Source organism: Haliotis cracherodii, unplaced genomic scaffold (genome assembly GCF_022045235.1).
Source record: "Haliotis cracherodii isolate W230 unplaced genomic scaffold, xgHalCrac1.p SCAF_6, whole genome shotgun sequence".
In the NCBI taxonomy this organism is placed as follows: domain Eukaryota; kingdom Metazoa; phylum Mollusca; class Gastropoda; order Lepetellida; family Haliotidae; genus Haliotis; species Haliotis cracherodii.
In genome coordinates, this window is record NW_027266319.1 from 65,308,392 (window position 1) to 65,320,393 (window position 12,002).

The 12,002-nt window shown below is 40.8% G+C and overlaps 1 protein-coding gene across 1 annotated transcript in view; it reads right to left on the minus strand.

Annotated features, from left to right (window-relative positions):
- Positions 1-1,174: 1,174 nt before the first annotated feature.
- Positions 1,175-12,002, minus strand: part of LOC139445934 (uncharacterized) — a 35,174-nt gene continuing 24,346 nt past the window's right edge. The window contains exons 2-3 of the mRNA XM_071227183.1: positions 4,718-4,844; positions 1,175-3,046 (exon numbers count right to left, since the gene is read on the minus strand). Coding sequence (XP_071083284.1) covers positions 2,829-3,046; positions 4,718-4,844 — 345 coding nt within the window. The 3' untranslated portion in view covers positions 1,175-2,828. The remainder of the gene's footprint in view (positions 3,047-4,717; positions 4,845-12,002) is intronic.

Here is a 12,002-nt window from a genome sequence, read left to right on the forward strand (position 1 = left end):
GCCACAGATGGAAAGCAAATCGCCATTAGAGCACCCAGTAAATTTGGCTCCCTCTTCTCTTCCTTTGTTGAGATGTTGTTGGCTCTGATTCAGCAGTTGTCTCTATTGTATCTTCTACAATTTCTGGTTCTTTAGTTTTCCTGCTTTTATGGACCATAGTGATGAATGGAATTAATTGATGTGAACTCTCTGAGAACTTATGACCAAATGATGATGTAACGCACAGGCAGGTCTTTTTATAGACGTGACATGTTGCAAACCCAACGGCGAATGATCGACGCACCAGTTACCGATGAAGCGCCGGTCGATCACCGCCTCATCACTGATCAATCAACGATAGGTCGCCACTGGGTTGAAAAAGGGTCAACACCCTTGTGTAGACGAAACTGATCGCCGCACAGTGGAAACCAATCTGCGATTAAAATAACATCACATGGGGACCACTAGGAGACCAATGAAACCTCCAAGCGACCAAATCGGTCGCAGACAGTCTTTTGTGAATGTTCAAAAGACCGTTTTGCGACCGCTCTGAAACCTTGTAGCGACCTCAGTGAGACCTTTCAGAGACCCCTGAAACCTTATTGCGATTGTCAGTTATTCTGGTCGCCAGGAGGTTGCATCGCGGTCGCATTGTCTGTGTGACTGAGGCTTAAAGAGACCGGGTGGTCAGTTTCGCTGACTTGGTTGATGCATGTCATCGTATCCCAATTGCGCGGATCGATGCTCATGATGTCAATCACTAGATTGTGTGGTCCAGACTTGATTATTTACAGACCGCCGTCATACAGCTGGAATATTGCTGAGTGCAGCGTTAAACAACAAACAAAACAAACAAATCGATTTCCACATTCATCCCCATTTTAAGACTCGGCATGTCACCATACCCGTGCTCGTGGATCTCACAGAAATGGTTAAAGTCTAGATCATGCCCCTTCGGGATATCCCCGCGTCGTGACTACCGAATATACCGTTCAAAGCGACTCACTACTAATTCATTCACCATATAAAGAAGGGGGCGGTCGGGTAGCCTTGTGGATTCCCGACATGGGTACAATGTGTGAAGCCCATTTCTGGTGTCCCCCGCCGTGATATTGCTGGAATATTTCTAAAAGCGGCGTAAAACCATACTCACTCACTCATCATATAAAGAAGAACATAACCACAGAGGATCGTATAAAAGTTCAGTCGTTTATTTCAATAAAATAGTATAAAAACTCCCTCTATTTACAAACAAAGAACATTGTCATAGAAAATAAAACAGGGTGTATATGAATAAATAATGTTGGACTAACGTTTTCACACAGATAGTGCTATATAAGTCCTAAATATCTTTGATACGGAATCTTTTCGAATAACAAATCGCAATTTACATCGAATACTGACTTTAAAGGGTTAATTCCGCCGTCAGGCGCAACCCAACAAAGGTGCTCGTGTATATCAAACGCATGTGATGCTGTCAATTTCCAGTCTTGTATGCCGTCTGTGTATTCGAAATGTTGTCATAACCTGCTTCATCGATACACTTCGAGCTTGCAGACAAAGAAAGTCAATTTTGAATGACTTATATAAATTTGTAGGACTGTCAAATACCCAGAGCTGAGACCCCTGAACTAACGTCAGCTCATTCACCGTAGGTGCTATCATCATTGGTTTAGCTATGCTGAAATTATTAAAATATCTATGTGCGATTTGTGTCGTATATATGCATATTGTATACTAGTATTGTACTGTACGACACATACGAGGCAGGAAGTCATACATTTATGCGGAAATGTTTTCACAACAAATTATCACAAGAAATTAATTAATTAATTATGAATGTAATTACCCGTATGTAACGACATGACTGTATCTTCATCCGTGATAAAGACATTGAAAACATCGCATACTCCAGCCAGAGAAATACAACCTGTAGATTCACTCTTAACGTCAGTTGGATGTCATTTTCAAACGCTGGTAGATTTTGACAGAACATAATTTTGACAGTCGATCACAAAGTTCGTTGGTTCTTAGGACGTCATCAGTGATTTTTTTTCAAACCAAAGAGCCATGGAAAATCGCTGTTTATGTAAATACACTATATGACTGAGGGAGCGTGTCTATATTAATATAAATCAGTATATCACGAACGTCAATAACGCGAACCGGATAGGTGTCAAAAACGTTATCGTAAAATTTTGATTTAGCTTTTTGTAAATAATTTCTCAATAATATAGTCTGGTTAACTAACAAAGGATTAGTCAATATTTTGTCAAAGTTGTGTCTGTGTAAATATTAAGATGGTGAACAAATGTTTAGGATGATATATAGAGTGAATTTGAATAGTGCTCTGGTTAGCCAGGTTTTAAAGTGATTATATACATATCACTTAACAATGTTTGTGTTTTTAAGTTAGAACATTTTCTAACGCTTCTAGGCTTGTCAAAATGGCATCGGAACATTCAGATATGTCTGACTGTACAGCAACGAGTTCATACATCTCATGTAATCTATCTTACATTCAAAAGGCATATATACTGGAAAACAATGCATAGATCTAAACCGAAAAAATCACGGTGTTCGGTTGCTATGGTAACAAGACGCAGTAACTTCACACAACACGTGAGATCTGGCATGTCAATTCGTTTCAAGGCACAAACAGTTCATAGAATTTGCACATTATCAAAATAGAATATCAATCAACACCAGTTTCACAACAACAAAACAGATATATAAATCTATGCAACATTCACTCATAATCCAACACGCGCTTTAGGAAACGTATCAGTGTATTCCAATGCGCATGGGTGTTCTGGGTATCACATTTCCATTTTTTTAAATTAATGACATTATTCCCCTTTCAAGTGGCCATTCTTTGACTCCTTTTCCGCTTCCTCGGTAATTTCCTTTCCATCTTTTCGAGACACCCGGATGTATTTTGGCACATAGTTCCCGAACCAGTGGCAGTAGAGAGCCCCGCCCACTAACACCACCATGGCAATGGAACAGAGGATGCCAGCCAAGATGAACGCTCCTTTCTCCGTGTGGAGGATTGAATGTTCAATACCTGCAAATGAAAATATAAATATGAAATGAATGTGTTTGTACACAGAACAAAATTTTAATATATAATGCCACGAAGATAAATGAAATACTTGTCTTTTTCATATTTCTTTTTCGTAAGCTGAATCCGAATCCGGTTCCGGTTTCGGTTCCGGTTTCGCTTTCTACGAGTTACTATACCTAACTCCATAGTTAAGTTGTATTAATACATAGAACTCGTCTTACTTCATCACTCCAACTTCTAAATGCCACTGAAAGAAGTTATATTAATACAATTTAGCAGTGACGTCAAGCAGTGTCGTTTTTTGACGATATGCTGTCTTTGTTTATTTTACATCTTCTGTTGAAGGCCACAAAAATATGACCCAACTCATGTAAATATCGTCATTGAATACATGCGTGAATTAAGGTTGGGATCGAACCTGACTTTTCATGCTGTGCTATTGCACTGCCAGGAATCTGATAAAACTGTGCACATGGCAGAGAGAGTTATCTCCCTTAGATATAACGACAATGGGAATAAAAATATTTCCTTTAATATTTCATAGAACTAAAAATATCAGTGAGTGTTATTCGTGTGTACTATGTTGACATACACCTATATATTCAACAACAAAATGGACAAATACATTTACTGAAACGGATCGGAAATAATTCACAAAATTCGTGCGTAATTTATTGCAACAAAAGTTAATTTGTTTTCATCGGAAACAGGAAAATGACTGGCTTCCACGAACTTTTTCAGAATGCATAATCTGTATACATCTCATATTGAATGAACTCTCGAACTTCATCAACTTTCCCTAGGAATGCGGTCGGTTTTAAAATTGAGAAACAGTCCATATTATAAATACGTAAGAATCGATACAATTCAAAACAGTTTATAACGAAAATATATTGTAAGAATCGCACCATCTTCGATTTCGTATTCGGAATCTACTTACACTGACTCAAGATCCAGGCAAATGCTGACACACTAATAACACACATTCTAAATGATTGTAGCCAATGCTTGCTCGTATGAAGTTTCAATTCCACGGCGACAACAATACCGTGACGTCACAAAGGAGAACACGAAATGAATACTTGTGACGTCAGGCATGGTCACATGTTTATGACGTCACAACGCGCAATTCGCGATGTATCACACACCGGCACATTCTTGAGTAACTCGTGTTATTTCGAGACACCGAAATCGTGCCCCTTGCGTGGCCATTTTTTCGACTGGGTTCCGTCTAAGCGCAAACGGGCATAGCTAAAGAATTGTCATCACGTGTGTGTGTGTGTGTGTGTGTGTGTGTGTGTGTGTGTGGCTGTTTGTACTAGTCCCGACTATTGTCGATTTTGTAGTGCTAACCCACTATGATACCAGAGTGGCATTGTGTATTCATATTGATACCATGCCGCAGTTAAACATGAATACCCCACTCAAGACACAGTATACTGACTTCGAGCCGACCAATCTTTGTTTTAGCCCTTAAATGGCGAGCGCCAGGCAGGTTAACAACAAGAACTATCTTCTTACCCGGTTGGGGATCGAACCCTGAACCTTCCGCTCTCTGGGCAGACGCTCTACCACCAGATCAGCAGTGATAGAACTGAAATCCTCGCCATATTCTCACAGTACGACTTTGTTGGGTTACATGTATATGGGTACAAAATGTCATGTACATACGTTTCTGAAAGGCTTTGAGCTCATCCAGGACGTGAGAGAGGCCGGCTTGGGCGTCCTGGACATAGCTGTGTTCTGCCTCTCCCTCCGTCACCGCTCGGCCATAGCCGTTAAAGTCCTCGCCTGACCCCTGGAACGACACAGCACACACATGTACACTGGTGAACTAAATACTGCAAGTCATCGTGACAAGTTTAAGATACGATTTTTGACATCCTAAGTCGTTATCATAAACATATAAAATGTATATCATGATCATAAACACTTAGTTTTCATGTTGGGGGCACAGGTGTCCCAGTCGTCGAAGGCGCCGCAGTTCGTTGTGCAGAGTTGTGTCCCTTTGGCCCAGAGAAACCTATGATTATGAGATCGAACTCCGGTTCGACCCGATGTTTCTAGGATTTTCAGCATCATACCCATACTCGTGGGTTTCACTAAAATGGTAAACGTCTGAGAGCTGCATCACTTCGGGCATTCCACCCACATAAAATTGACACGCCGTGAAATAACTGGAATACTGTCTAAAGCGGCGTTAAACACAACTCACTTATTCACTCTTCGTGTTGAATGAGCTTTAAATTTGGGTTCCACGAGTGGAGGTAGTCTCTCTCAGGGTCCCTTGACCATATTATGTTCCCTTCCACCCAACCCTTACTGTAATGTTTGGACCAATTTGAAGCAAGTCTAGATTTTTCACAGGATCTGAGTGGCTCCTTTTCAATTTATGTAGTTGCTTGTTTCTATCAAAATAACATATTTTCAGACACTAAGGGTTAGTCTAGAGTGGAAACTTTCACCCCATAATACCGGGAGGGTCCTCCCGCACGAATACCAAGTTCTGATTAAATCATGAAATTATGTGCATGTGCACTTTTAGAAAAGTCAACATCCCTTCCCTCGCCATATGACAAATATCAGTCCTGAATGGAATAAGATCACAATAATGTTTGCACCCCACTCCAATCTGTCGTGTCTTTTTCAATGCAAACTTCAATGCATTTGGTAAATAAAAGGTCACACGATCTCAGTGTAAACGTGACTTGGCAACCACTACTTTAAATCCCACTCAACACCCCGTTTGTCTTTGTTGCACAGTGTTTTTCGCGATACTCGTACATTTTTTACATGTCCAATGCGAGGACCCATAATATGGTAACTTCACAAACTTACTAGAGTATGTAACCAAGGTAACGCACAATATCAGATACAGTTTGTTTGTTGTTTATGCCGCATTCTGCAATATTTCAGATGTATGACGGCGGTCTGTAAATAATCGAGTCTGAACCAGACAACCCAGTGATTGACATCAAGCGCATCAGTCCACGCAAAAGTCAGCGACCCTGACCACCCGATCCCATTAGTGGCCTCTTACGACAAGCATAGTCGCCTTTTACGGTTAGCATGGGTTGCTGAAGACCTATTATAACCCGGATCTTCACGGGTCATATATCCGATACAGAGAAACTCCGTTAATCCGAACGGTGCCGTTCCCAGTTAATTCACTTGGATTAAGACAAACGGATAAACGAAACACGACCACGTGTCCATTGGTAAACATATCGATGTTCTTTAAGCAATCGTCCAATAGAAAGGGGATGGGGGGTGGTGTGTCTGTGGTGTGTGTGTGTGTGTGTGTGTGTGGGGGGGGGGGTGATGAGAGACTACGAGAGTGTCGAGATTTCACTACATTATGAACAATTCTTCAGACTAAAGAGATTCATAAATGATTTCATTTCTTAAGCAAGTCGGAACTGAGTTGTTAGAGCTAAGCGCAATGTCTTCGATATATTTAACCCCTGAAAAAAATACATTGTATCAAGCATTTCCACACGTTAACTATAGTCAAGTGAGTTTCAGATTATTTTCTATTGAGTTTTACCATATGTTTGCAAAGAGCGTTTCACTAGAATACGGCGGTGTATAGGTACATTATAATTAATATATCAGCTTTAAACACATATATTCATTTGTAAATAACTCCAGCCTGTTACACTCTCCGGGATGTTATGGTTATTTGAAATGCGCATATTGGCTTTTGACTGGTGATACATGACATGTTATATATATTGGCTGGTGACATACGATATATTATATATAGTGAGAGTATTCACGTAGCTGTTACACATTAATTAACTCCTAACAGTGGCGACACGTGGTCCTGTGCACAGCGCACTGGTCACAAATCAGGGGAAGTTAAGCAACAAATTAAGACGAATGCGTAACCGCGTCCAGCAGCTGGACTCCTCTGAGAGTTTCTAGGGCTTCGGTCCTGCCCCACACTGAAGCACAAAAGCACATGTGGTGTCTCAGGCAACTGACTTTGTTCGAAATGTGCCTCTGTTCACCCAGCAGTGAGTGGGTACCCGGTAGAATGAGATGGTGGCTCTTAACCTTCTAGCGCCTCACAGGCTGCTGGGGGTGAATTCTCCCAAGGAAGCAGAGCATGAAAATCGAATGCACACTAATCCATTGACCGGAATAATAATGTAACGCTTTGAGCGCACTTTCGGACATGGATTTGGCGCATTATAAATATGCACATTATATTTTCCCTTCATTGTCAGAGTCTCTGAAATTGGTCCATCAAGATCGCAGGCATATCAAGGGTAGACACCAATGGCCTTATCTATCTAGTCCGCAGCTCAATTCGGACTTGAGGGGTTCTTGTGAAATAACTCGAGATGATAACAACTAGTCCGTCTAAATTTTCACTTGCCTCGGACTATCGGACAAGTCTATCATGTCTATCCCTGTATTTGGTAACTTGCCCAATTTGTACTCTATTGGCAATCTAGAGCTTCAACACTTGGTTTATTTGAGAGACGGTTGCTTATTCAAATTGCAACAAACATAAGAGAGTATAGTGAGAGGCAACAGAATGGGTGACCCATGGGTGTGAGACGAAGCAATTCGCTGCTAGGAGTTGCGCCCCTTGGCAGTGTCAGGATTCAATGACCGTAAGGTCGAAACCTATATTCGGCTTGAAGCTTTGTTTGTCCGCAGGAAGCTACACCCGTGCTCGTGGATTTCATCACAGTGGTTGATAACGCCGAAGACGTTTGCCTCCCACATATAACTGACACGCCATGATATTATAAAGTTGAAATATACTGTTTAAATCGGCGTTAAACCTGAATTAATCACTCACTCAAAAGAGTTGTGCTGTCTAAACGGTAATTACGTGCATCCCAGCTTTGAAGATCATATGACAATATAGCGAGACCCAACTCAAAACCTACACATCACAAGTCATTACATACCGAGGTTCAATGTAGAAATCATAGATTAAAGCAAGAGTGATATCAGATTGAAATCAATCAAAATAAAAACAATATTTCTTTCGAAGACGGGAATGATGCAAATACTTGCAGATCAAATATAAAAATATTTTTTCACTCGATATCCGGAATATTATCCAGACCCGCTCCAAGGCCAATATTTGGCCCCAATTTAATTCTGCAGCAAATGGAAGTAGAAATTCCTAAATTTGAATTTTACAAAATCTAGTTTATGCTAATATAGTTATAACTAATGTCATGGCTTTATGAGGGTAACTTGTATTTCACTGACCACAGAGCGACGAATGATTGAGGATTGTTTTACACCTTTTATTGCAATATTCCAGTAATGTCATGACGGGAGGCACCAGAAATGAGCTTCAAACATTGTACTCATGTGGGGAATCGAACCCGGGTCTTCATCGTGACGAGCGAACACTTTAACCACACGGCTACCCCACCGCCCATGAGGGCAATGAAAGTGGAAGAGGCATTGATGGTTAGTTTTACATCATCGCACTGAACACAATGTTAAAATACCTCAGAATTTAGGTTAATAATAACATGTACAAACACAGTCTGCAGTATTCTGTTAAATCACGGAGGTCTGTATAGCCACTGAACCCAGGCCAACTCATGTGTTTGAAAAATAGCATAGGCAACGACTCACGCCATCGGGGTACGATAAAACGATCAGCTAGGCCACACACTGCAATCACGCGATTAACATTAGTCAGCACTTACAACAAAACACGCACACGGTAGTGAGGCCGACCGCTGACCCCGACCCCGACGGAGTGGAACGAGTTTTAGTAGCAAAGCTGAGCAGGTTGGGGGAAGATGAGTGGGAGATGGTGATTATGATCATGCAATATGTTGCCAGTCATTTCGCACAAACTAGAAACGTCAGCGGCAACATGTCACCAGTTCCTGATGCCAAATAACAACCTAGAATTGGGGTAAAAGTGACTGGAAAACCAATTTTCTGTTTTCTTACAAATGAGAAAATATTTTATCAATCATATATATGTTATATACATATACAAATGAGAAAATATGTTATGAATTATATATATGTTATATACATAATTTGATATAAATTAGAAATACTGCATATTCCATAACATGTCGTAAACAGTAGACATGTTTTGTTAAACCAATCAGAGTCACTGTGTTATTTGCTGACCTAGTCAAATAATATATTAAGTACATATATACGAAAGATTAACATGGTCGACGCTCTTAAATAGCATGCCGCATTCACATGAGACACATTTGAGTATTCATGCATACAGACACGTCAACCTGCTCACGCCTTTAGATACCTCTATCACAACACACTGATAGCATATCCACAGTGCGCGTTTATGATGCTCTGAATTAACCATAGCATACTTAAAGTGCATGAATTACAATCAATAATTCGCCACCATCCACGATTGTCACGCTCGAAAGGGAACTTGACTCACGGAACAACGTGTGGATATTGCAGTGCACAATGGTCAGTCGTCATCTAAACTGTCAAAAAAAACCTACCATAGTTTCGCCACCCGCCATTGAAGTAAAGCCGCGTGCAGGAGGGTATATTTCAACGGCCCGGTTCAAATGAATGTACAAGCAGGCTGTTGCACGCACAGGCGAAAACTTACATCGGGCACAGCTGTATCCTGTATTGCTTAGGTCATATATTAAATCGCATCAGTATATCAAATATCAATTTCTACTCTTCTCAACAACATGTGGTTGATGTGATATTGTATGTTTTATGGACTACTGTCCTGCCATTTTTGTGCTGAAGCAATATTAAAGTAAAAATGAATATATACACCAATTACACATACATATGTATACACACATATAGATATGAAGAATATAATGTGTGCATTTAATTAGCATACGCTATAACATTAATAAACATAAGCTACACATATTGTTTCACTGAGGTTGACATGGCAAATACCAAACAGATAAATGAACTTAAAATATCATATTTTAGAACTTATTTTTATTTTTCATCAATTTCAAACTTCAACAATTATTGTAAATCATTGTCCATTTATTGATCATGTCATTTTCGATCCGGATGCCGCTACAGCGAACTCACGGTTTGGAAAAAGTCGCGAGAAAACGAAAAAGGTGATATTGTGTTTTGGCCTTAACGTGCAGGGTACATCGTGGGTTAAACAATCCCGGTGTTTAGTCCCGTCTAAAATGACGTAATTTGAAATATAAAGTATCGCTCATATTCTTCGCTTCTTCTGCGTACGGTTTGCATGTCATCGATACCAATTGCGTGGATTGATGCTCATGATGTCAATCACTGGATTGTCTGGTCCAGACATTTGGAACAAACCGAAGTGATGACGTATGTACGGTCGCAGTGCAACTGTGACTCGGGTTACAGTAGACTGTCCATAAGTGAATCGGTTACGTTTGAAATACACAAGAATATCTGTTATATCCCGCCCATGCAGGTCTCTGTGCGAGCATGACAGTGAAACACGTTGGATCGATACACGGCGCACAGGTCAAAGTCAATGAGTTATCAGCAACGGTTGGTTGGTTTGTTGTTTAACGCCGCACTCAGCAATATTCCAGCTATATGACGTCGGTCTGTAAATAATCGAGTCTGGGCTAGACAATCCAGTGATTAATATCATGAGCATCGATCCACGCAATTGGGATCAATGACATGCATCAACCAAGTCAGCGAGCCTGACCACCCGATCCCGTTAGTCGCCTTTTACACAAGCATAGTCGCCTTTTACGGCAAGCATGGGTTGCTGAAGACCTAATCTGCCCCGGATCTTCACGGGTCTATCAGCAACAGGGTGCGGTAGCACTCGGGTATACCATAGTTATAACGGTATATGACGATGATGACAGGGACAAGAATACTGTTACGCAAACATATTAACAACTGTCCGAATAGAAGTTATTATTTTACGAGTTGCTTTGATTTTCGAAATGCTCTCGTTTCCAAAATCGATATCATTATTCATTTTTTGCTTCGTCAACATTTGATTGAATATATGTACGCCTGACAATTCGGTGACGTGTACAGATGTGCTTAAATGAATGTACATCAGGTCATAGCACTGCATGTGCTTGAATGAACGTACGCTGAACCTTCCGTTTGAATTGCTGTTTTTGTTTAACGCCGGACTCAGCAATATTCCAGCTGTATGCATGCCGGTCTGTAAATAATCGACTTCGGACCAAACAATCCAGTGAATGACATCATGAGCATCGACCCATGCAATCGCAATACGATGATATACATTAACCAAGCCAACGATCCTGACGCCCGATCCACTTAATCGCCTCTTATGACAAGCACGGACTGCTGAAGACTAATTCTAACCTGGATCGTCAGGGCTACCACGACATGTAGGTGTATTTGAATGTACGTACGTCAATAACAGACAATAACAGCAGTAGCTTAAGCGACAGAACGTCTTTGCCACGGATTATCCCACGTGCGCCAAGAATGTACGTTAAAAAAAAGTTAAAAATCTGCCCGACACATATACTTCAAATCACGTCTTTGTTGACGGGACTAAAAAACAGCATCTGTTCAAACTAAGCTGTATCCGACACGTGAAGGTCAAAACACAAGACTCTTTTTTCGTTTTCTCGCGACTGTTTCTTAACCGTCAGACACCTGTATTTACAACTAGAAACGTACACAACTACAATGAACATCAGCATCTATTTTCGTCTATGTGCCAAACGCCACAAATACGCTACACAATCGCATCGAACAAAAAAAGTAACAAAAGCCTTTTATGGGCCTGACATGTGACTTCCTCGGATTTCGTGTTTTAACTCTCCATATCAACAACCCTTCTACCACTGGCCCCGGAGAAGTTACGAGAACTCTCCTTCAGCCGGTTCATGAAAAGGTGGTAGCAGTCACACATACTCCCAGACCCGTGAAGATTCAGGGTAGAATAGATCTTCAGCAACCCATGCTTACTGTAAATAGCGAATATGCTTGTCGTAAGAGG